At 38.5% G+C, this 23,220-nt stretch overlaps 1 protein-coding gene across 1 annotated transcript in view; it reads right to left on the bottom strand.

The window, feature by feature from the left end:
- Positions 1–19,876, bottom strand: part of CCDC34 (coiled-coil domain containing 34) — a 41,229-nt gene extending 21,353 nt beyond the window's left edge. Inside the window, exons 1-3 of the mRNA XM_077761418.1 lie at positions 19,551–19,876; positions 13,589–13,727; positions 6,436–6,543 (exon numbers count right to left, since the gene is read on the bottom strand). Of these exons, the coding sequence (XP_077617544.1) occupies positions 6,436–6,543; positions 13,589–13,727; positions 19,551–19,876 (573 nt within the window). The remainder of the gene's footprint in view (positions 1–6,435; positions 6,544–13,588; positions 13,728–19,550) is intronic.
- Between the last annotated feature and the right edge of the window lie 3,344 nt (positions 19,877–23,220).

Raw genomic sequence — 23,220 nt, forward strand, 5'->3', positions numbered from 1 at the left:
CTGAAACAATACTGGATTTTAACTACTCTATTGTCAGAAAAGCTACAAGATTAAAAAGGATCTTGTGGTGTATCTGGCTCACTATCTGACTCAGGAGACTCTTCCACAACCTCATCAAGGGATCATCCAGTCCCTATACTGTCTCCAATTATAACAGCTGACCTTTATGGAGTGCTGACTCTTCCTGTTACTTTTCTATATACTTTCTACGTTTGTACTACATCAATTCTTACAGTGCTTATAGGTAAGCACTATTATGATCTTACCTTACAAACGCGAAACGAAGGCACAAAGAGGGTAAGCCATTTGGCTAAGGTCACACAGATCATAAAGACACCAAAATGAGTGAATGTTAAAAACATTCTATGTCAATTAATTCCACTAAAATGAAATGTCAAACTCCTTAAAATATTCCATTTTCTAAAACTGATTCAAAAAGAAAAGAGAGGCTCTAAATAGCCTTCTATCTATCTGTAAAGTAATTCAGAATTTAAAACTTTCCCACAAAGAAAACTCAAGCCTTGAATAGCTTCACTGCCAGATTCCATCACACATTTAAGAAAGAAATAATACCAATCATCACACAAATTATTTCAGAAAACAGAAAAAAAGCAAACATATTCAAACTCATTTTAAGAGCCCAGTCGTACTCTGATATCAAAACCAGGCATGGAAGTCATTAATATACTATCAGGAATAAACAAGATAACTGTTCTCATCATCGAAACATAAAATTCTTAGGGATACATTTAATTAAAAATGTGTAATACCATTGTACCTTGAAAACTAAGAAATTAAAGATGACCAAAATAAATAGAAAGAAAAATCATGTTTACAGATTTCAAATTTGATATTACTAAGATGGCAATTTCCCCCAAGATGACCTATATATTTAATGCAATCCTAACTGTGTCAGGCATTATTAAAGCAAACATGACTGGAGAAATTTATAAGCTGAATTCTAAATTGTATATGGAAAGATGCAGAGTAACTAAAACAATTTTGAAAAATAAGGAGAAAGATGGAGGTCTTACACTTTTTGATTAAAAGAACTGTAAACTCAAGAATTATAAAGCTTTAGGACAGGCTTGTGTGGTACTGGCATAGGATTAGAACAATGGGAGAGAATAGAGTCCAAAAATAGACCGATACTTACACAGTTAATTGATTTTAAACCAAAGTGCCAAGGTAATGAAATAGGGAAAAGATGACCTTTTCAACAAATAGTGTTAGAACAATTTAGCATCCACATGCAAAAAAATTATCCTTGACACTTAACTCTTACCACACATTAAAATTAACTCCAAATAAACATATAGATAAAAACTAAGGTTATACAACTTCCTGAAGAAAACAATGGAGGATATTTTTACACCCTTGGTNCTGAAGAAAACAATGGATGATTTTTTTACACCTTGGTGTTAGGCAAATGTTTCTTAAATAGGATACAAAAACCACAAGCTATAAAAAAATAAAATACCAACTTCATGAAAAGTTAAAACTTCTCTTTAAAAAAATACCACTGAGAAAAATTAAATGGGAAAAATATTTGCTATATTTGCTATATATATACATATATATATCAAATATTTTTCCCATTTAATTTTTAATATATATATATGTAACAGAACTTAAAGGAACATATAAAGAACTCTTATAACTTATGAATAAGACATATAATCCTTCCACAAAATGGGCAAAAATGTAAGTACAAAACAAAAACAGGACAAGAGATGTCGAAATGGTTGGTAGTGTTATAGACTGAAACTATAGTGTTTGTGTCCCCCAAAATTCTTATGTTTAAGCTTTAACCCTCTAAGTGACTGTATTTGGAGACAGAACCTTTAAAGAGGTAATGAAGGTGATTAAAATCATAAAGGTAGAGTCCTAATCGAGTAGGACTAATGTCCTTATACGAGGAGAAAGAGACATCAGAGATATTCATGCAGAGAAAAGGGCATGTGATGGTGTGGAGAGAAGGCATCCATCTTGCAAGCCAGGAGAAACCAAACCTTATTGATAACCTTCATTTTAGACCTCCAGCCTCCAGAACTGTAAGAAAATAAATTTCTGTAGTTTGAGCTACCCACTCTACGGTATTTTGTTATGGCAGCCAAGTAGACTAATATAATAAGCTTCTGAAAAGATGCTAAATATCAGATCTTAGGGAAATGAAAATTGAAACAAGGACACAGCACTACATACTCACTAGAATGACTTAAAATGAAAAAGACTGACAATATCAAGTTTGGCAAGGATGTGGTGCAACTAGAACTTTTATACAATAGTGGTCAAAATGTAAAATGATACAAGCGTATGAAAAAATGACTTCATGGGGCACCTGGGTGGCTCAGTCAGCTGAGCGTCCGACTTCGGCACAGGTTATGAACTCATGGTTGGTGAGTTCGAGCCCCACATCAGGCTTTGTGCTGGCAGCTCAGAGCCTGAAGCCTGCTTCGAATTCTGTGTCTCCCTCTCTCTCTTCTCCTCCCCAACTCATGCTCTGTCTCTCTCTCTCTCAAAAAATAAACTTAAAAAAAAAACAGTTCAGCAATTTATTTTAAACACATACTTACCATACAACCTGGCAATTCAATTCCTGAGCATTTGCCCAAGAAATGAAAACAAATGTCCACAAAAACTGAGTGCCTTTGCTGGCTCGGTTGGTTAAGTGTCCAAATTTTGCTTTTGGCTCAGGTCATGATCTCACGGTTTGTGAGTGCAAGTCCTGTATTGGGCTCTGCGCTGACAGCATGGAGCCTGCTTGGGATTCTCTCTCTGCCCTCCCCCAGTTGGGCTTTCTCTCTCTCTGTCTCTCAAAATAAATAAACTTAAAAAAAAAAAGAGACTTGTACATAAATGATCAGATAATTTTATTCATAATACCCCAAAATTGGAAATAACCCAATTTTCCACTTACTAGCAAATGGATGAAAAATCTGTGGTATTGCGTAGAATATAATACTTATTGTTGAAATAATAATAAGGCAAAATCAATACCAGGGAATTTTAAAAACAAAAGAGACCCAATGCAAAACAATATATATTCTATGATTCCATTTATATGAAATTCTAGAAAAGGTAAATCTAATCCAAAGGGACAGAAAGGAGGCTAAAGGTTTCCTTGGAGCTGGGGCCCTTTGGGGGTGGGTAGCAGAGGCTCATCAAAATTAAGAAAGGTGTTATCTTCTTGTATGTAAATTACAGCTCAATGACGTTTCTTTTAAAACATCAAAAAGACTTTCTGTAGAATTTACGCCAGAGAAGAAAGAATGGAATGCCTTTAGTTAGCAAAAGGAGAATAGAGCAGGCTCTCAGAGAGGTGTACTAAGAGAGAGCAGCCAGTTACTGAGTGGCTTCAGATTTTCTGGCGTTCCAGTTCTATATCACATAGAGCACAATAATAAATCTTCCCTTTTTTAAGATGGGGCCCTGAGAGAACCTTTGTTTTTTGTAACTAACAGAAACTAACAAAATAACTGGTTACTTAAAGTTTCTAAATTTCTATTTTAGTAGTATCTGCCACATCATAAGTGTTAATGCATGAATCATGCCCTGAATAACAAGAGTTATCAATCATACACTTTACTGATCTGACTTAATTTTTTACATTGAAATATCAGTTCCATGTTTTAAGAATTAAAAGTAACTTTATTTTTAAATAATCTTTTTAAAACAATGAAGGGTAAATAAAGCACTTTTACAAAATATGTGATAACACGGTGTAAAAAAAATAAATCTAAAAATATGAATTAGTATGGCTGGACAAATTTAAGAGTACCAGATGAGATAAGCTATTTATTTGAAAAGGATTTGACAATTTACAGTCATATTAGAAGAAACCAACTTTGCTAATGGATACATAAATTCTTTTTGTCTGATCTTTTGATAGAACACAGTGAAAATGACTTAGAGAAAATTACACCACAGATACAGCTAAAATGTGAATGAAGCTAGAGGCAGTGGGGGACCACACACCATGCAATGTAAACAGGGGAGAAAAAAGCTAGATGCCAGACGGGAAGAGAAGAACCAGGAGAGCAGTCTTTACAAATAGAGGTAAATCTAACTAAGACTGAAGTAGGAAATCTGACAGGTCTGAAAGAAAAACAAAAAAATTAGAGTAATCAGTTATTCCTTAACTTGAACAAGAGTTCTGCAGAATAAATAAATTTAATTTCTCAGGGCTCATTTCTGAACCATTCTCATACTTATGGAATCTTGCTTTCAATAACTGGTGATTTATGTTAGGACAAGTCATTTCCCTCCAAAAGAAAAAAAACTTTTTTCTCAAATAACTGGATTAGATCTACTGACACTAATTAAAATAGAGAATATATCATCTCTCAGCAGTATCTTACATTCTTAGACAAACAACAACTATGTTTGACTGGCATGGTAAAATGAGCCTAATGGAGCCAGAAGATAAGAGAAGCTTTTAGAGGAGAGAGCATACTATTTTATACATGTAAAACCGTTTTGTTTTATAGCTATAAACTTCACAAAATATCACCCAGAGCTTGCAAAATTCATAAAATTGGATCAAATAAGAAAAGCAGTACCATTCTAAATATGTAAAAATCACAATAGGAAACAAACAAAAGATAAGTATTTTCAAAATTTCTAACTTATGATCCAATATAAGAATGTATTAAAACTGGAAGATGGCAGATGAACACAGGGGAAGGGGAACAAAAGAAAGAGGAAAGCAAACCATAAGAGACTCTTAACTACAGAGAACAAACTCATGGTTGATGAAGGGGAGGTAGAGGGGACGGGCTAGATGGGTGATGAGCACTGAGGAGGGCACCTGTTGGGATGAGCACTGCGTGTTGTATGTAAGTGATGAGTCACTAAATTCCACTCCTGAAACCAATATTACACTATATACTAACTAACTAGAATTTAAATAAAAATTTGAAACAAAAAATAATAAAATAAAGCTGAAAGATAATAGATTTATTCATACACTCCAGTAACAAATGCTTACTATATTACAAAGCATGATGCTAGATCTTATAATGGATTAAAAAGTTATAATATCAAAAATAATTACTATCCTTAAGTGTCTTAAAATGACAAAGAAGTGAAGATATATGCATAATACAAAATAGCAACAAAATATATACATAATAAAAGGCAGTATATGACAAAGTGATATAAATTGAACAAGGATTCAGAGAAGAAAATAATTTCTATTTCAAGCATGTAACCAGTGAGTGATTCATGTAGGAAACACTTTGAGTTGGAAAATAAAGGGAAAGGTAGAGCGGAGGATATGATGTGATTCCATGTTGATGAAGTATAATATATATATAAAAAAAAAAAAAGGAAGTGAGAAACATAATGGAAGCTTTCTCAAAACTTCTCATGACTATATATCCCTGCAAAGTGGGGAGCAAGGTCCAATGCTTCAGATTTCTTTGAAATCTATTGTGTATCTTAAACATAAACAAAAGTTATATTCTACCCCATTAAGTATCTATGCTTGCTTTAATATGAAAATAACATTTTTCCTCTCAAAAATTTTCAGTAAAACTAATACTCTAAGAAGATGGGCCATGATTATCCTATGTGTGCTCCCAGAAAAATGCTAGTAAGAAGTAACAGCATAAAAGGAAGGGAACCATAGAAGAAAGATACCGCTCAGAGGGCAGAGAGTAGATTTCTAACCAGCCAGGCTGGAATTGTGAAAACATTATTCAGAGGACAGTAGGGAATCATAAAAATGTATTTTCAATTGGGGAATGACATTTGCTTTTTTAGCAAGATCAGTCTGGCAAAGACAGAGAGGATGGATTCATTCACTCAACAAACATTTTTGGGCATCTATTATGTGCCAGGCACTAATCTAGCTGCTAGAGAACAGAATAAGAGAGGCAAAAATCTCTGGTCTTACAGAGCTCACATCCAGTACTGGGGCATAAACAGTAAGTAGGTTTAAAGACACAATGGGACCAGATAGGAAGAGATCACAAACAGGAGAGTAGAGACTCTACAGGAAAGGTGGCCGGCGGGGCGAGGTCACGAACAAAAGAATAATTCTGATGTGACTGAGCTGACAGTAGTACTCATAACAGAAATCAACGGAGTGGGCACAAGTGGGCTGCTTTAGATTCGCAGGCTCAGAGGTGCCTGCCAAGCTGACAGATGGAAATCCAAGGCTCCAGCAAGTCAGGCCTAGAGTTACAGACTTCATGACTACCTGAAGCAAGACACAAGGAAGCCACATGAGGGAAAAGGGAGAGAAGTAGAGAACAAAGTGTGGAACACAGTGACTCAATAAATATCCACGAAGGTAGTGGACAAAAAAATCAGGTCAGAGAAGAAAGAAACTGAGAGAAAATAACAAAAACCTAGGTTATGAGGAGTAATGAAAAGAAGACTTTGCAAAAAGAGCGGTCAATATGTGGATGTGCATTTTTTTCTCCCTACCTGTTCATTCTTCTTCTGAACCCATTCCTTGTGCTTTTCTTCAGCAATTACCTTCCTTTTTTCACGTTCTTCCATTTTTTTTCTTTTTTCTATCTGTTGATTTAATTCCTACAGATTTTTATTCAAACAAAGGCAACATTTAATAAAAGTATTTGAATCACATATTAAAAACAAGTCTGACATTAACCAAATTAAACAAGAATATAATTTCCTTTATAAAAAGTACACCATTAGTGACAATAACTTACTTCAGTAACTAGTCTATGATGAAAAGAAAGCATTGGTAAAAACTATAAGTCATTTTTTAGAAATGCAAATAATTGCTTGGCAGCAAAACACTAGTTTCTTAGACTAAACTTCAGCTAAATTACCCTCATTGAAATCAACTTTCCCACACATAAATTCTGGCATCACTGTACGCTTTTGGCAGAAGCTCAAGAGAATTGAAACTTTTTTAGTTATAAAAAGCTTCCAGATTCTTAATGCAGATAAAGGACAGGAGTTAAATAATCCCTAAATTAAAATTTTAATTCATAGTTAAACCAAAAGAAGAAATGTAGAGAAGTGATTCAATTTTCTTGAAGAAAAAAAATGAATCTAGATTTTTCTTCACTGATTTTATAGCTGCCGGAGTGTAAAACAAAACCACATTCATATCCCAGATTATTTAACTGCCTTGCTGTCACTCGAATCTACACGTTTGGGCATTTCCTCAGAAGAAAGAATGTAGAAGGTATGGCCAAATAAAACTTCGAGCTGAATGCCACCACTCTGTCACTCATCAGTTAAATTACTGCATTAGTTGAGAATGCTGTTCAAACTAGACTCCTAGGACTCTACTGCCATAATTGCTGGTTATTTTTCTTCTCTCTCCTTAGATACTAATAATCAGATACTTTTATACCTCTTTCAGTGGACCTCACTCCTCATCCCCAGCCCTCCCTTTCCCAAAGACCTACCTACCTGAGCGTGGGTGCTAGTGGGAAGGCCAATTTCTCAACTATCAGACAATTCCAGTGTGTTAAATGAAATGAAGATAAAACTGGACACCAAAGAATATATCTTTTGGACTCTGGAACAACTGGTCTCAGGATACCTGTCTTCCATGACCTCTCCTTCTAAAATTCTGCTGCATAGAAAATAGCTGCCCTCACTCATTCAGGAAGTCTTCCAACTTTTAAACACTATACACCCCTAACCACTCCCAAAAGTAAAATATCCATGCTGATTTTAAAGGGATTCTTCATTACCTCTATAGCTGCTATGCCTTGATTTTCCACCTAATACTTTTTTTATGTAGTGCCTACTATAAAGACAGCAAAAACTGAGATACAGATGAAATTTGAGATACCTCCAATCTTATGTGAATCTACATACACAAAAGAATTAAAGCACCATATTGTGAGGGGCTGCATTTAACAATTCAGAAAGTAGAAAAGAAGGGAAGGGAAGAAGAAACAACCAGTGTGGACCAGGGTAGTTGGAAATGAGTACCAAAAGAGGGCCAGTGAGGAGATGGCTTGACAAGGGCGGGGAGAATAGAAAATTAGAGTGTGGTACTAACTAGATAGTAAAAGGTCTTTTGAGACAGGCACAGTAAATTGAACACTACAAAGCAGGAACACATGGGAAAGGAAATGATTCTGAACCCTTCAAGGTTGCAGACTGCATCTGAAGGGAGGAAAGCTACTTTGAGGGCGCTGACTCGGAGACTGCCACAGTACAGGAGTTGTGAGGGGAAGAAGGTCTGAGAAGTGTGTGTGTGTGTGTGTGTGTGTGTGTGTGTGTGTGTGTGTCAGGCTAGATACAGATCTGACATCCATATATCCACAATTTTCCAAAATAGTCTTATTTTATTTTTAAGGAAAGTAGTTATTTAAACATACAACTAATAATATGAGTGATTATGATTGATTATATTTATGTACCCTTTTAAGATTCTTCATGTAATTATGTTAAAAAAATCAGAGAAAAAGAGCAGACTTAGCCTTCACAGATTTTAGCTGATGTAAGAATTAAAGATGAAGGGTCAAAAGTACCTAGAAAACGCTGTAACTGACTCAAATAGTGCTCATCGGCTACCCCAGAATACACATCCCTTTCTGAGACACCACCCCAACACACGACAGACACAAAGGCAGCCCCCTCTCAGAATTCCCAGTGGGACAGTCTCCCACCTTAGTTTACTACTAGGCCATTCCTTTTAAACCAGACACAGCCAGCATCCTCTCCAACCCGGACCCTAGGACGCCTTTTGGGAGACCACTGAGTTTCAACAGAATTATAGTTATTTTCCCACAGAGTGAACACTTGATATGGAAAAACAAAATCCACAAAGGATCCTAAATGTTACATTTTTATTTAATAGCTTCTGCTGACTTTCAGAAAACTTTTGACCACTGAAGGTAAGAATCTGGAAAAGTCACAGTTTTGAGTTTCACCAACTCTAAATAAATCCTGCCCTATTTCATTATGGGCTAATGAATGAAACGGCCATAGGCAAGATGGGGGAAAAAAAAAAGCACCTGGATTATTGACAAACGATCATTTTTATAATTTAGGACAGATTATATTAAAATGTTTAAGCAAATGTTAAAAATTAGAATTAACTAAAGGTTATAGAGAATTTAGGACAGTCTGTTAAGTAAGTTTTTTAAATAATAAAAATTTAAATATAAAATGGGGGCACCAGGGTGGCTCAGTCAGTTAAGCGTTCAACTTTGCCTCAGGTCATGATCTCACAGTTTGTGGGTTCAGGCTGGTGTCAGGCTCTCTGCTGACAGCTCAGAGCCCAGAGCCTGCTTCTGTGTCTCCCTCTCTCTCTGTACCTCCCCTGCTCATACTCTGTCTCTCTCTCAAAAAATAAATAAAACATTAAAAAATTTTTAAAAAATGTATATGATCTATAAAACTAGTACGCTAGTTTGCTATAATACTAATGTTTAACATTTACTATATTTTCATTCAACATTAGTTACAAAAGTAACAAATTTTATAAGCAGGTAATTTTGATAGATTAAAACTATTTCTTTTTAAATTTTAAAAAATGTTTAGGGGCACCTGGGTGGCTCAGTTGTTTGAGCATCTGACTCCTGATTTCTGCTCAGGTCATGATCTCACTTTGTGGGTTTGACCCCTGCATTGGACTCTGCACTGACAGTGTGGAGACTGCTTGAGATTCTCTATCACCCTCTCTCTCTGCCCCTCTCCTGTGTGCGTGTGCACTCTCTCTCTCTCTCTCTCTCTTTCTTTTTCTCTCAAAAATAAACATTAGAAAAAGAAAACTTTTTTAATTTTAAAATAATTTTTTAACTCAGTCTTGAGACATGTCTGAAACAAATGTCTGTTGCTAAAATAAAATTTATGCGAAGATATGATTCTTAATGCCCCAATTATCCTTTAAATTTTCCTTTAAGATTTCAAGGAAGAAAATAAAACCACTAGGATAAGTTCAAAATTAAATACCAAGTCTGACCTATTCATTTGTACAATACACCTGATACTATGGAAAGAACACTTATGAAATTGGAAGTTGAAAGAATGAGGACTCAGTCTCAGCTTTGCCATGAACTGAAATGCTGGCAAAGTTACTTTCTGGCCCTCAACAGGAATCTGAAATGAATTGTTCCTTACGGCTAATAATCTGTGCTTTTAATGATATGACTTGTAAACAAATTAGAGAATGCAATTAAGTAGGACAAAAAAAGAAAAGCATCACTTAGAAAATAGAACATGGAATGGAGCGCCTGGCTGGCTCAGTCAGCGGAGCATGCGACTCTTGATCTCAGGGATGTGAGTTTGAGCCCCATGTTAGATGTAGAGATTCCTTAAAAAAAAATCTTTGGAAAAAAGAAAACCAAAACAAGGAAAACAAATGTGAATACCACAAAAGCACAAAATAAATATATAAAGTGAATAGTTGTCCTATATTTTTCTATATCGCTGGCATGAGTGATACACCAAGATTCATGCTAAAATATTTTAATTGCTTTAGAGTTAATGATGTAGCCATAAGAAATTTCAAACTACTAAATACATGAAGAGATTTTAATCTTTCAACTAAGCACACCCTGCTACATTTTTGATCGTTGTGGTATGGACTTCATATTCATTATTTTCATCTGTTCTCAAAACAAATCTTCAGCAGTTGTTATAATCATCTGTTTTAACACATAATAACACCTAACTTTTACTGAATCCTTCCTATATACCAGGGTATCTCGTTATGTTTGCTTTGTCCTCATAACAACACTATGAGGTAAATATTATTCCCTCCCTTTCATTGATAAAGAAATTGAGGCAGTGAGAGGTTAAGGATATGCCCAAGATCCAAGTTTTTAATCCAGGAAATACAGTTCAAGAATTTATGCTTTTAATTGCTCTGTTACTGCCTCTCTAACATCTGGTTTACAAATAAAGAAACTGGGGCTCAGAGAAATTGGGTAACTTTCCCAAGGTCACAGTTAGAATGGCAAGGCTAAAACTTCAGCCTTGTTCTATGTGACTCTAAAGCTTAGGCTCCCTTATGAATTTTTTGTAATTTAATTAACTTCTTTTACTGTACACTGACTCTGAAAATAACTTGAAGTAATCCATCTTTCCTTAATGTAACAAGTGAGTCTCCAGGTTAGAGATAAAGCTAAATACTATAAACCGAACTCTACTTTAACAATGGTTCACTAGCTCAGTGTTTTCCAAACTGATTCCAAAACCAATCTAGTGGGTTATGACTGGCCTTTAAAAACAAAAAAATAAAGCAGTGCCTCGGCGGCTCAGTCAGTTAAGCATCTGACTCTTGGTTTTGGCTCAGGTCACGATCTCACAGTTTGTGAGACAGGAGCCCTATGTCGGGCTCAGCACTGACAGTGCGGAGCCTGCTTGGGATTCTTTCTCTCCCTCTCTCTCTGCCCCTCCCCTACTCACACTCTCTCTTTCAAGATAAATAAATAAACTTAAATAAATAAATAAAAAAAGGGAAGAAAGAACAGAATACCAGGTTTTGCACAAAATTAAGCTATCATTTCAGATATATATATACATGCATTTGTGTGTGACATGAAGCAAAGTAGATTTCTCATCATGAACAAATATTTTGAAAGTTACTGCACTAAATAATGGCATTAGTAATGTTAAAACTTGAAGCTAAGAGTCTGGGGTCTTAATAATACATCCTAATTCTGAAAATAAATTAAAAAAGCTTTAGGAAGGCTATGAATATAGCAATGATACCAGTAACAACACCAATAAAACAATACCAGTCACCATAATATTGTCTCATTTAAACCTCACAAAAATCCTGTGACATGGGTATTATTTTTATTCCTATTGTATAGATAGGAAATTGAAGCAAAAAAAGTTTAAACAAGCCTGCCAGGCATCAAATTTAAGGTCTTTTATCAAGTCCTGGGGCATTCTAAGAGGAAACAAGTACTACTGTGCACTTCTCCAGGAATAGATTTGTGTTTTAAAATACAAATATGCAACAGGGAAATAGCAGAATGCACTGGTTTCTACAATCATTGAATCATGCCAAGACTCCTGAATACGTGACTGCCTACATGGTTCAAAATCCATCACAGAAATAACTAGCTACAAAATTGATATGGAAAATTTACTGCAAGAAGATCACAGGGATCAACGCTTTAGATCCAAGGATTTTTATGGCAACATAGTTACTAATAGATTAAATTTAAATATATGACAATAGTGAACCAGTTAACTATATTCTAGTATATACCTAATACATTTAAAATACATTTTAATAATCTCAGCCAGCCATTTAGGAATGATGTTATAAACACACTGAATGATACAGAAATATATTAACAATATGACAGGTGGAAAAAAGGTTACAAAAGAGTTTGATCCTGTTTCATTAGAAATTAAGACATACCCCTTACCACTCAGATCTACTTGGTTTCTAGGTTCAGAGAGGGAGGATTCAGATAGCGAGTAACTAGGGGATGCCAAATCCTCCAAATATGGTTAGTTGCTAGGTTTTCAGGAGCAAACAGGAAGTTTAAAGGATTCATGTGAGAGACGCCTGGGTGGCTCAGTCGGTTAAGCGTCCCACTTCGGCTCAGGTCATGATCTCACAGTTTATGGTTTTGAGCCCCACGTCGGGCTCTGTGCTGACAGCTAGCTCAGAGCCTGGANCTGACTCTTGGTTTTGGCTCAGGTCATGATCTCACAGTTTGTGAGACGGAGCCCTATGTCGGGCTCGGCACTGACAGTGCGGAGCCTGCTTGGGATTCTTTCTCTCCCTCTCTCTCTGCCCCTCCCCTACTCACACTCTCTCTTTCAAGATAAATAAATAAATAAACTTAAATAAATAAATAAATAAAAGGGAAGAAAGAACAGAATACCAGGTTTTGCACAAAATTAAGGTATCATTTCAGATATATATATACATGCATTTGTGTGTGACATGAAGCAAAGTAGATTTCTCATCATGAACAAATATTTTGAAAGTTACTGCACTAAATAATNCAAAACAAAAAAAAACCCCAAAGGATTCATGTGAAAATGTATCTCACGTTATTTCAGGAGTTTGGAGAGTGAGAGTTCAGAGAGAATCACACACACAGAAACGTCCACAAGCGAGGCAGCGAGGCACAGAGAAACTGAAAACCCAGGAAGCCCAGCAGATTCCCATCTGCCCCCACACACTCACTCCGGGACACATGCTCTGAGTGATATGAGGGCAGATTCCTGTCTCTATTTCAGTTTGGTTTCTCTCCTTTCTTAAAACTTTTACCAAGTAAATGCAGTTGCATTTACTTTAGTTAAATGTATATATGGTGAAGCTCCATTTTATTTGTCTTAATATACACACTTGTAGTTATTTTGTTTTTTTTTTTAATTTACACTGAAGAAAATCTGGAAAGCTATGTGCAATAATATGAACACTGGTTATCTTAGGTGGTAAAATTAGGGGTTTTAATGTTCTTCATTATACTTAGCTATATTTTCCAAATGTTCTTATGATAAACATATTATTTCTACAATTAGAGAGGGTAAAACAGATACAGCAAACTGATACAAACAAATGGAAAAATTTTGTTTTGAGGGATAATATTAACACTGTAATTGTGGCAGCAGCTCTAATTTGTGAACTCATAGATTAAGTAAAAAGGAAACTGTCTAGTCCTACCTCCAGAGCTTTCTGTTGCAGACGGTCACGTTCTTCTTTTTCTTTGCCAACAAACCACACTTCCCATGGTGTCAGGTGGCTTTCTGGTAGGCACCCCCGTTTCTGTTCTTCTTGGTTAACTTCCGATGCAACCACACTACTACAAGAGAGAGGACACTATAGCATCTGTACTCATAAGTCTTTGGCTTAACAGTCAAAATCACTGGAACTATACAGCAAAAACAGAACTTAATAATATATTTATATTATATTAATAATAGTATCATATTATTAATTATATGTAATGTGTTATTATATTACTGATATTATGTATTAATTACAATACTGTGATTTTTATAAATACACATATATGAATTTACTTATATATAAATATGTACTTGAAAAATCATAAACAGGATATCCAATATTTGAATTAGTTATCTATCAAACTGCCTTTGAATTCATCATCTAAAAATCACATTATTTAAAAACCCATTAGGATAAGAATACCAATCCATTTGCCTTAATGAAAACTTTTTTTTTTAATTCTTAAAAATCTCTCTAGGGGCTCCTGGGTGATGCAGTTGGTTAAATGTCTGACTTTAGCGCAGGTCATGATCTCACAGTTTGTGGGTTTAAGCCTGGCATCAGGCTCTCTGCTCACAGCTCAGAGCCTGAACCTGCTTCAGATTCTGTGTTTCCCTCTCTCTCTGCCCCTCCCCTGTTCACGCTGTCTTTCTCTCTCTCTCTCTCAAAAATTAAAAAAACATAAAGAAAACATCTCTCATCTGGACAATTATAACACATGATCCTAATTAGATCCTGGAGCAGACTTGCCCCTTTTCCTCCCTTAAATAGTCCCAGGAAAAAAAAAAAAGACTATGTATACACACACACACACACACACACACACACACACACAAATAATAAACCAAATGTGTTAACAATTAAGGATTTTGGGGGCGCCTGGGTGGCTCCATCAGTTAAGCAACCAAGATCTCAAGGTTCGTGGGTTCCAGCCCCATGTCAGGCTCTGTGCTGACAGCTCAGAGCCNCTTCGGCTCAGGTCATGATTTCAAGGTTCGTGGGTTCCAGCCCCATGTCAGGCTCTGTGCTGACAGCTCAGAGCCTGGGGCCTGCTTCGGGTTCTGTGTCTCCTTCTCTCACTGCCCCTCCCTCAAGCTCTGTTTCTCTTTCAAAATAAACATAAAAAAAAAAAAAACACCAAAAAGCTGTTTTTTTTTTTTAAATTAAGGATTTTATTTGGGTGAAGGATAAGCAGAATTTTTTTTTTTTTTAAGATTTTAAAGTAATCTCTACACCCAAAGTAGGACTCAAACTTGAAACCCAAGATCAAGAGTCCCATGCTCTACCCAGTGAGCCAGCCAGGTACCCTAGAAATTCTCAACTTTTCTGTTAAAGTTATAAAAAAAAATATGGTTCTTATATTCTTTAATGTTCTGGTTGACTCTCTTTTGCCAATTCTTCAGACAGAGTGTTTATGACTCCCCAGTTTGGCGACCTCCATCTCCACTATGCACCTCTGTCAGTCTGTCTCTTTTAGGTACATGGAAAAATAAGTAGTCATTCAAGCTGAAGAGAAGAGAGGAGGGAGGAGAAATACTGGGCCTCAGCCAGATACACAAGCCTCATAAAACTTAGCAAAAGTGGAATCATTAGGACTCAAGGAAAGGAAGGTTGCTCAGGACCCAAGGGCAGTTCTAAAGACTAGGTGTTTATAGACTCCGTACCTCTGTCTCTTTAACATTCCTGCTTCAGGCAACCAACTGCCTTGCCCACCCCTCTGCACAACTTCTACCTCGGAGCTTCAGCTTACTCAATTTTTTCCTGCTATTTCTTCATTGATCCATGTCCTCACACAATTTGTATTCTGGCAGGAAAGAGACATTGTTGATGTGCTGTTTATTTCTCATATGAACCTTTCCTTCTCCGTCTTGAAGAAAGACCTCATCTGTTCCCACAGTCTCAACTATTACCAGGTGCTGATGGTGCCCACATCAGTCACTCCAGGCCAGATCTTTCTCCTCAGCTCCACACCTCGGTCCAACTGTTTGACAGACAATGCCACTTAAATGTCAATCAGTAACAAACACGTCTAACCCTCTTCTACCCCCCTACCCATTACCCTCTCCACCAGGAAAATTTTACTTCTCCTCTTAAAACCCAACCTCAGTGACAAGCACCAACAGTGGCCCAGGTAGCCGTGCCAGAACCCAGACCTGTGTCTCCTCCTCCTGGCCCCGTCCACATTAGTGCCCCCACCACCCACACCTACATCATTACCTAGTCATGCCTCTTCTACTTCTTTCAATTTTCTCAAGCCATTTTCCTCTTCTCCAACCTTACAACCACTGTGTGGACATAAGCGGCCTTTCTGCCTCCGTTTCAAACCATTTTCCACAACTCTTGCCAGATTCATCCTTCCAATGCATCCTCCTATCCGGTCCCTCCCTACCTCAAGGCTCTTCTGTGGCTCCTGCCCACAGGATGAAATCCAAACTCCACAGCCTGACACCCAGGGACTGGCTCCTGCCTGTCTTCCCAGCCTCTTCTGCCAGGGGCTGCTCTGGACTGTACAGTCTTGCTGCACTGAAGCACCGATGGATGTGCCATGCCCCGTGCTCCGTGGTTTTGTCTAAAACTGAAATGCCTCCACCTCTACATGGGGGACCATGCAAGAGCTTAGATCTGGGAGTAAAACATAAAGAATCTCTACCTGCTTCCTCCTAGCTAAGTCCATTTCTGAACCCTGAATCCTCTGTTCTCAACTATCAGATGGAGATAAGAGCAGAGACTCCCTCACAGGCATCCCTGCATGAGAAAATCTATCCTATACCACTTAACACAGACACTGGGCACTCAGTAGGCATTTGGTACATGTCATTTCATAGGAGGAGGAGGAGTCCGGCTAATTCCTACGCTCCGTTCAAGATTCCACTCAGCGGGAGCGCCTGGGTGGCTCGGTCAGTTAAGCATCCAACTCTTGGTTTCAGCTTAGGTCATGATCTCCAGGTTCGTGGGATAAAGTGCTGTGTCTGCCCCCACACTGGCAGCGCGGAGCCCGCTTGGGATTCTCTCTCTCTCCCTCTCCTCCTCTCGCTCTGTCTCTCTCAAAATAAAAAATAAACATAATAAAACCCACAATATTTAACTCAGGCATTAATCGTTATTCCCTCACAGTAAAACTCTGCAAAAACTCTGGGCCGAGCACCTTGGGCTTCCTGTCACTTGTCCACCTCTGCCATAGGCTATGAATTCCTTACAAACAGGAAGCATGTTTTAACTCATTTTTTATTTCAAGAGTCTAGCTTAGGGCCTAGCATAGAGTAAGCTCCTAAGAAATGTTTGTTGAAAGAGTGAGATCAGTGTTGTTGATGCTGTTTTTAAATGACACTTAAAATATAGATTTCTTGCCTTAACATTTTTAACAAATGATAGCATATACACTACAAAATGTACAGCATANAAGATCAGTGTTGTTGATGCTGTTTTTAAATGACACTTAAAATATTAAATTTCTTGCCTTAACATTTTTAACAAATGATAGCATATACACTACAAAATGTACAGCATATACACTACAGCTCTACCCATGATCAAGAGAGGCTTACTAAGCAGCTTTGTATGACTAAACACATTTGTTAAGGCATGGTTTTCCTAATGCAGAGAGTGATATAAAAACCAGGATAAAGGTGAATAAATAGAAGGCCCAAGGCATATTGTGAAAGGAAAATACTTCTCATCTTGTCTGAAGTCAACTGTGAGCTTCATCTCAGTCCTGTCCAACATGCTTGAAGCCATCCTCTATGCACACCTAAAATACCCGGAGCTCAGTCTAGCTGAGCTAAGCACCAAGCACACCGGACACCTCAGTCTATCCCTATGGCAGATGAACAATGGGCACACGGCATACAATCTCGCATAGCTCTGGGTTTACTCCCTGGTCCCTGGAGAGAATGCTCACTGCTGGGGCTGGGGCTATCGCTCGGGCTGCCTGCGCTCCTCATCTCCTCACCTCCAAACTGTCCAGGAACCAACTAAAGGTTGGAGGTAGGGAGGACGAATGAGAAAATTTTGTAAACACTTACTTTCCTGAAGGGAAAAATCTAGGTTTTCTGAAGCACTTGCAGACAACCACTGCATCTACCTGTTCTCTAGGAGTGGGAATTAGGCATTCATTCAGCACACATGTATTGAACGCTAATGGGCATCTACCCTTTGCAATCCACAAGGCCTGGCAACTCGTGTATTCCTTCTAGGCCATATCCCACCTATTCCCTTTGGTTCATAGGGAGCGAGCTGTGATACAGCAGCGATAAGGAGGGAAGCCTTAGTCCTGGGGATACTACCAGCTTGCTTGGGCCTTGGTGAAAGTAAGACATAAAACACGTCTGCCTCCTCTCCTGAGCTCCACGTGATTAGGGGTCTGGCTCTTAGAAGCCAACACAAGGTCTCAGGAGCTACTCTGTGCTTTGATGGCCATCACTCCTCCACCGGTTGCTAAACTGTGTCGACACTGCTCAGTGCTGTTGATTCAACTCAAGACGGTCTTTTCCAAAGCCTTAAAATTATTTTAAAATTCTTTGGGACCAACTCAATCCTGAAGAATGCCTATGATGACCCACATGAAAATGGACTCCTGAAACTCTATCATCAGGCACTACTATCAGGCTGATCAGAGGCCTGTTTCTTGTTGCTACGACCAGTCTGGACAAGTGGCTTGCTTGGTTACACTTAACTGATCTCCATTCCCATCGATGTACTTACTTTTACTTTCTCGCTGCTGTGACTGTGTACAGGAGTCATCTCACATGATTCCATACTCCATTCATGCACTCTGGGTATGAAGGCCTTACCCTCAAGTAGGCTCCCTTGCTGATTACACCTAAAGCATAGGGTCTCTGGTCTGTATTTCTGAGATCTCCTGTACTGTGCCTTACACAGCTTGACAATCAGACGTGTAAGTGCTTTCCGAAGATGATGTATAAGCCTACTCCAGAGGGAATCTGCATTACTCAGCCTGTCTCAGAAAGTTATTCCTGCAGGGATAGGCCCTTTGATCTTACTTCTATATACCCAATAATAGGCATGTCACACAGGCAAGAGAGAACCTAATCGGTATAGCTCAGTGCTAGGCCCAGCTCTAACAGTTAGGTATGTGCCTCTGAATCCCACTTTGTATTTGTATCCTGAGCCACAGTTTTGTTATCTGTCAAATGTGTAAAATAAATTCATTTATTAATAAACTAATTTCATAAGAATAGAGGCCATGTCTATCTTGTTTATGGTCCCCAGTGTCTAGATTAGTATGTAGCACCAACTATGTTTTCTGAGTAATTGTAGGGAAAAAAAAGAATTTTAGATGATTTTAACAATCTCTTTGGTTTGAACACTCTCTGACTCAGTGATTTCTATTCTGTTCAGTGAGTGATCAGACCAGACCCAGCCTTGTCTGTGGATGCGGAGATGGACATTGCTAAGCTTTGGTTCAGCTCCTCATTTATGCACCCCCCGCCCCAAAGTAATACTGCTTCCTACACCTTCCTTCACGGGCAATCAGATCTTTTCAAAATAACCACAGGCGCTACCAAGGTGCGGGAAACAATTTTTGGTGTTATGGGTTGGAACAAGAGTTCTGCTGTCCACAATCTGACTTTTGAATATTAGGGAAACTTCCTGAAATGGTAGTAAAATTTTGTGTTTTTGAGACTACGTACGTTTTTCTGGACAGGGAGACTGGAACGATCATATTCTCAGGAAAAGAGATTAAGAATCCTAGAAAATCTGCAGGCACGTGTGAGAACTGGCCCACAACTCTACGTGTAAAAAGCAGGGGCACCTCAGAATGCAGGTGCCTGCCTGAGGCGGGCGCCAGGAGGGTGTTTGGCCGCCAGAAGAAGGCACTTGCAAGGGTTTAAGGAATCTTGAGAGGGGCTGTATCGGCCTGTGGCCCGGGGGTTACCTGGCGCACCCCTGTAACTCCACTCCTCTCTGGTTCGCCACCTCAGCTTCTGAATCCTGAGCATCTTCCTCCACCTCTTCCTCATCCTCCCCGTCGCCATCGTCGTAGTCAAACGGGAAGCTCTGGTGGCCCAGGGGAGACAGCAGTGACATGGTGGAATTGCTACAGCTCGGCGGCGGCGACAGCGAGCAGATCTTCACCGTCTCCGGCCCCTGCCCAGGGGCGCCCGCCATGAGGACGGAGCAGGAGCCGGAGGAAGGCCGAGACGTGGACCTGCAGCCGGCCGAGGACCGAGCGTCGGAAGCCGACGAATCAGANCAGTTCATTTGGTACGAGAAACGTGCTGTCACTGAGGAAGGCAGAGCAAGGGGCGGAAGCCAGAACTACCGCCGTATACTTACAAGGTCAGGGTTTTAAGGATCAGGCAGTTCTTTCCGCACACAGCCATATTTTATGGGGAGAAGAGAGCGAACTTTATCCAAGTTTACAAGTGTATCCAAGCATGCTCTTTGGGGGCAGTCTTCCGTTGTTTGGTAGCACCTTGTTTGCCTGGCATCTTAAAGCGGCTAGTTTGTCTCTGCATGTGAATTCTGAGGTCTTTTTGAAGCCTCTAACTTACTGGGGGCTGTGCTCAGCACGAGAGAGAGAGAGAGAGAGAGAGAGAGAGAGAGAGCCCTGCCTTCACACGTTCCTCATTTTGTGGTGTAGAATCATAGTATTAAAATATTATGTGATCTGCATTTTATGATTTTTTGGGGTGAGACCTCGGAAGGAGCATTGTCCTTATCAGATATTGGGACTAGGGTGTAGGTAGCAAGGAAGAAATGATAGACAATAAACCTGGATGCTTTATTCATGCTGACAAAACTATGCCCACTTGTAAATAAATACGACTTTGTCCAGCCTATGACGCATATTACTAGTAAAACTATCAGACCGAAAACTGACCAAGACTAAAATAGCACACAAAATTTGTTATTGACCAAAGAGTGACAGAAAATCTTTGATAAAATTTAGATCTACAAAATTTGACACAGGAGAATTAGGTATGATAGAAATAATAGCAACCAATGGCAATTCACAAGGCAGTAGCTATAATTAATAAAATATGACATGGTTAAAACTGTTTTAATGGAATGCTCATTTTTGTTAATTTCATTAAAAATGTCAGTAAATAAAATGAAAATGGCAGAAAATTAGATCAATTTAACTGTGTAATAAAGTTAATCAAGAAATAAAACTGGCTTAGCGGTGGGGCGCCTCGGTGGCTTGGTCAGTTAAGCATAGGAATTCGGCTCAGTTCACGGTCTCCCGGTTTGTGGGTTTGTGGGTTGGAGCCCCACATCGGGTTCTGTGCAGGCAGCTCAGAACTTGGAGCCTGTTTCAGATTCCGTGTCTCCCTCTCTCTCTGCCCCTCCCCCGCTCATGCTCTGTTTCAAAAACTAAATAAAAATTTTTTTAAAAACTGGCTTAGAGGAGTTTATATTCTGTACTTCTTGAGTTACTTCTCAGTTATTCAATATTGGCATATCTGGTTAAAGACTTTTAGGAAAACCCCCTTAGAAAATAACAGTATCAGAAGGCCTCGGGTTACTTCAGGGTTTCATAGGAGGTAAACAAGCTATTCCCAACATAATCCGACATACCTGAAGCACAGTAGGAGAAAACACAAAAATCTTAGTATAAAGGGGACCTGAATTTGAATCAGTGGTTTTCTTCTTACTCATGAGATACCCTTAAACAAGCTTGTTTGGCTTTTCTGAGTCCTAACTTCTTTGTAAAAGGGAAATAACCTATCTCCCAGTCATTAGTATGTCATTAACTCTCCAAGTTTCTGGCATAGGACTTGACAGAGAAAACAGTAAATGATAAATTGTATCCTTTAAACTCCCAAACATTTCTATGTTAACTTCTTGGTATAGGAATATAAAATGTCATACATTTCTCTGCCTCCTTAAAATGTTTGACTAAATAAATTATGTCCTTTCCTGGATGTCTTGAGAATCATCATAATGACCAACTACTGCATTGTGCTGTAACAACACTGGAAATAATGAACCAAAGAGATGCATGGCATTGGTACTGGGGCTTGAACATAATTGAGTCCTGTGGTCTCCTTTCTTAGTGCCTTGTCATTACTGTGACTGAGAAGCCATAATCAAGTTTGGTAGAATTATATATAAATGTATAAATAAGCTCAGAAGAAGGCCTTCCCCCCCACCCCCCAAGTTTTTGGTAACTTCTCTACTTACTACTCATTTTTACTTTCATGGTACAGTTGAGATAAATTTATATTTTTTGTTGGCTTTGTAACCTCTAGAAGAGTAACTTTTGCTTAAAAATCCCTGACCTTGTTACAAAAATAACACCATTACCAGTTAGCCTTGTAGCAATAATTAGGCAACTTTTAAAATTTAGCCTGGACATACTGAAATCTTTACAGATGAAACATGTCTTAGATTCACTTCAAAATAATCCAAGGGGCAAGGGTGCCTGGATGGCTCAGTCCATTAGATATCCAACTCTTGATTTCGGCTCAGTTCACGATCTTGCGGTTCATGAGTTTGAGCCCCACTTCAGGCTCTGAGCTGACAGCATGGAACCTGCTTGGGACTCTCTCTTCTCTCTCTTTCTCTGCCCCTCCCCTGCTTACGCTCTCGATCTCTCTCAAAATAGATAAATAGATAACAAGAAATAACCCAAGGGGCAGAGGGATTAGAGGGAGTTAGTGAATGGGACGCAGATGAAACAAGATGTACCATGTGCTGTTGAGAATTGCCACAGCTGGGTCGTGGGTACCCAGGGTGAAGGCTGAGGCAATGGGAGGGGTAATTATACTATTCTTTTTGGTATGGAAATTCCAAACATATAGTTACATTTAAAACAAATGAACAAAACAAAAAAATATGCCTCAAATTAAGAGGAACTGGGTTCCAGTTTGGTTTCTAATTTGTTGTGTGTGACTTAAGTATTCACTTAAATTTCATCAAGCCCTCTATTTTCTCATCTGTGAAATTAGGTCTTGATGATTGTGAATATTTATATCTAAGCATTTGGGCAACTGACTACATTTGGTATCATGAAGGATTTTTAATCATCTGCTTTTATTATTGAGTTTTTTAAAGTGATTACATCCGGGATGTCTGGGTGGCTCAGTCTGTTAGGTACCCGACTCTTGGTTTCAGCTCAGGTCATGATCTTACTATTTCTGAGTTCAAGCCCCACATCAGCCTCCCTGATTCCCTGACCCTCCCTGAGACTCTCTCTCTCCTCTTTCTCTACCCGTCCCCTACTTATGCTGTGCCTCCCCACCCCCCAAAATAAACAAACATTAAAAAAAAAATTTTTTTAAGTGATCTCTACATCCAAGGTGGTGGGGTTGAAATTTATTACCCAGAGATGAAGAGTTGCATGCTCCATCGACTGAGCCAGGCAGGAACCCCAATCACTTGCTTTTAAATACAGACCTAATTAATGGTAGTCTCTTAAATTTCATGATTTGTTTTCCATGAGTATCATTCAGACTCAAGATAGAATAGTGTTTCCCACTACATGTATTGCACAGTCTACCACATAGTTTAGGTATCTGCTATTCTATGTTTTAAATGATGTGAAGTTTTCAGTAACTTGAATTTTGGAGAAAAAAAATACTTTGAGCTAGATTTTTTTT

This window comes from Crocuta crocuta, unplaced genomic scaffold, assembly GCF_008692635.1.
Source record: "Crocuta crocuta isolate KB4526 unplaced genomic scaffold, BGI_CrCroc_1.0 scaffold884, whole genome shotgun sequence".
Classification (NCBI taxonomy): Eukaryota; Metazoa; Chordata; class Mammalia; order Carnivora; family Hyaenidae; genus Crocuta; species Crocuta crocuta.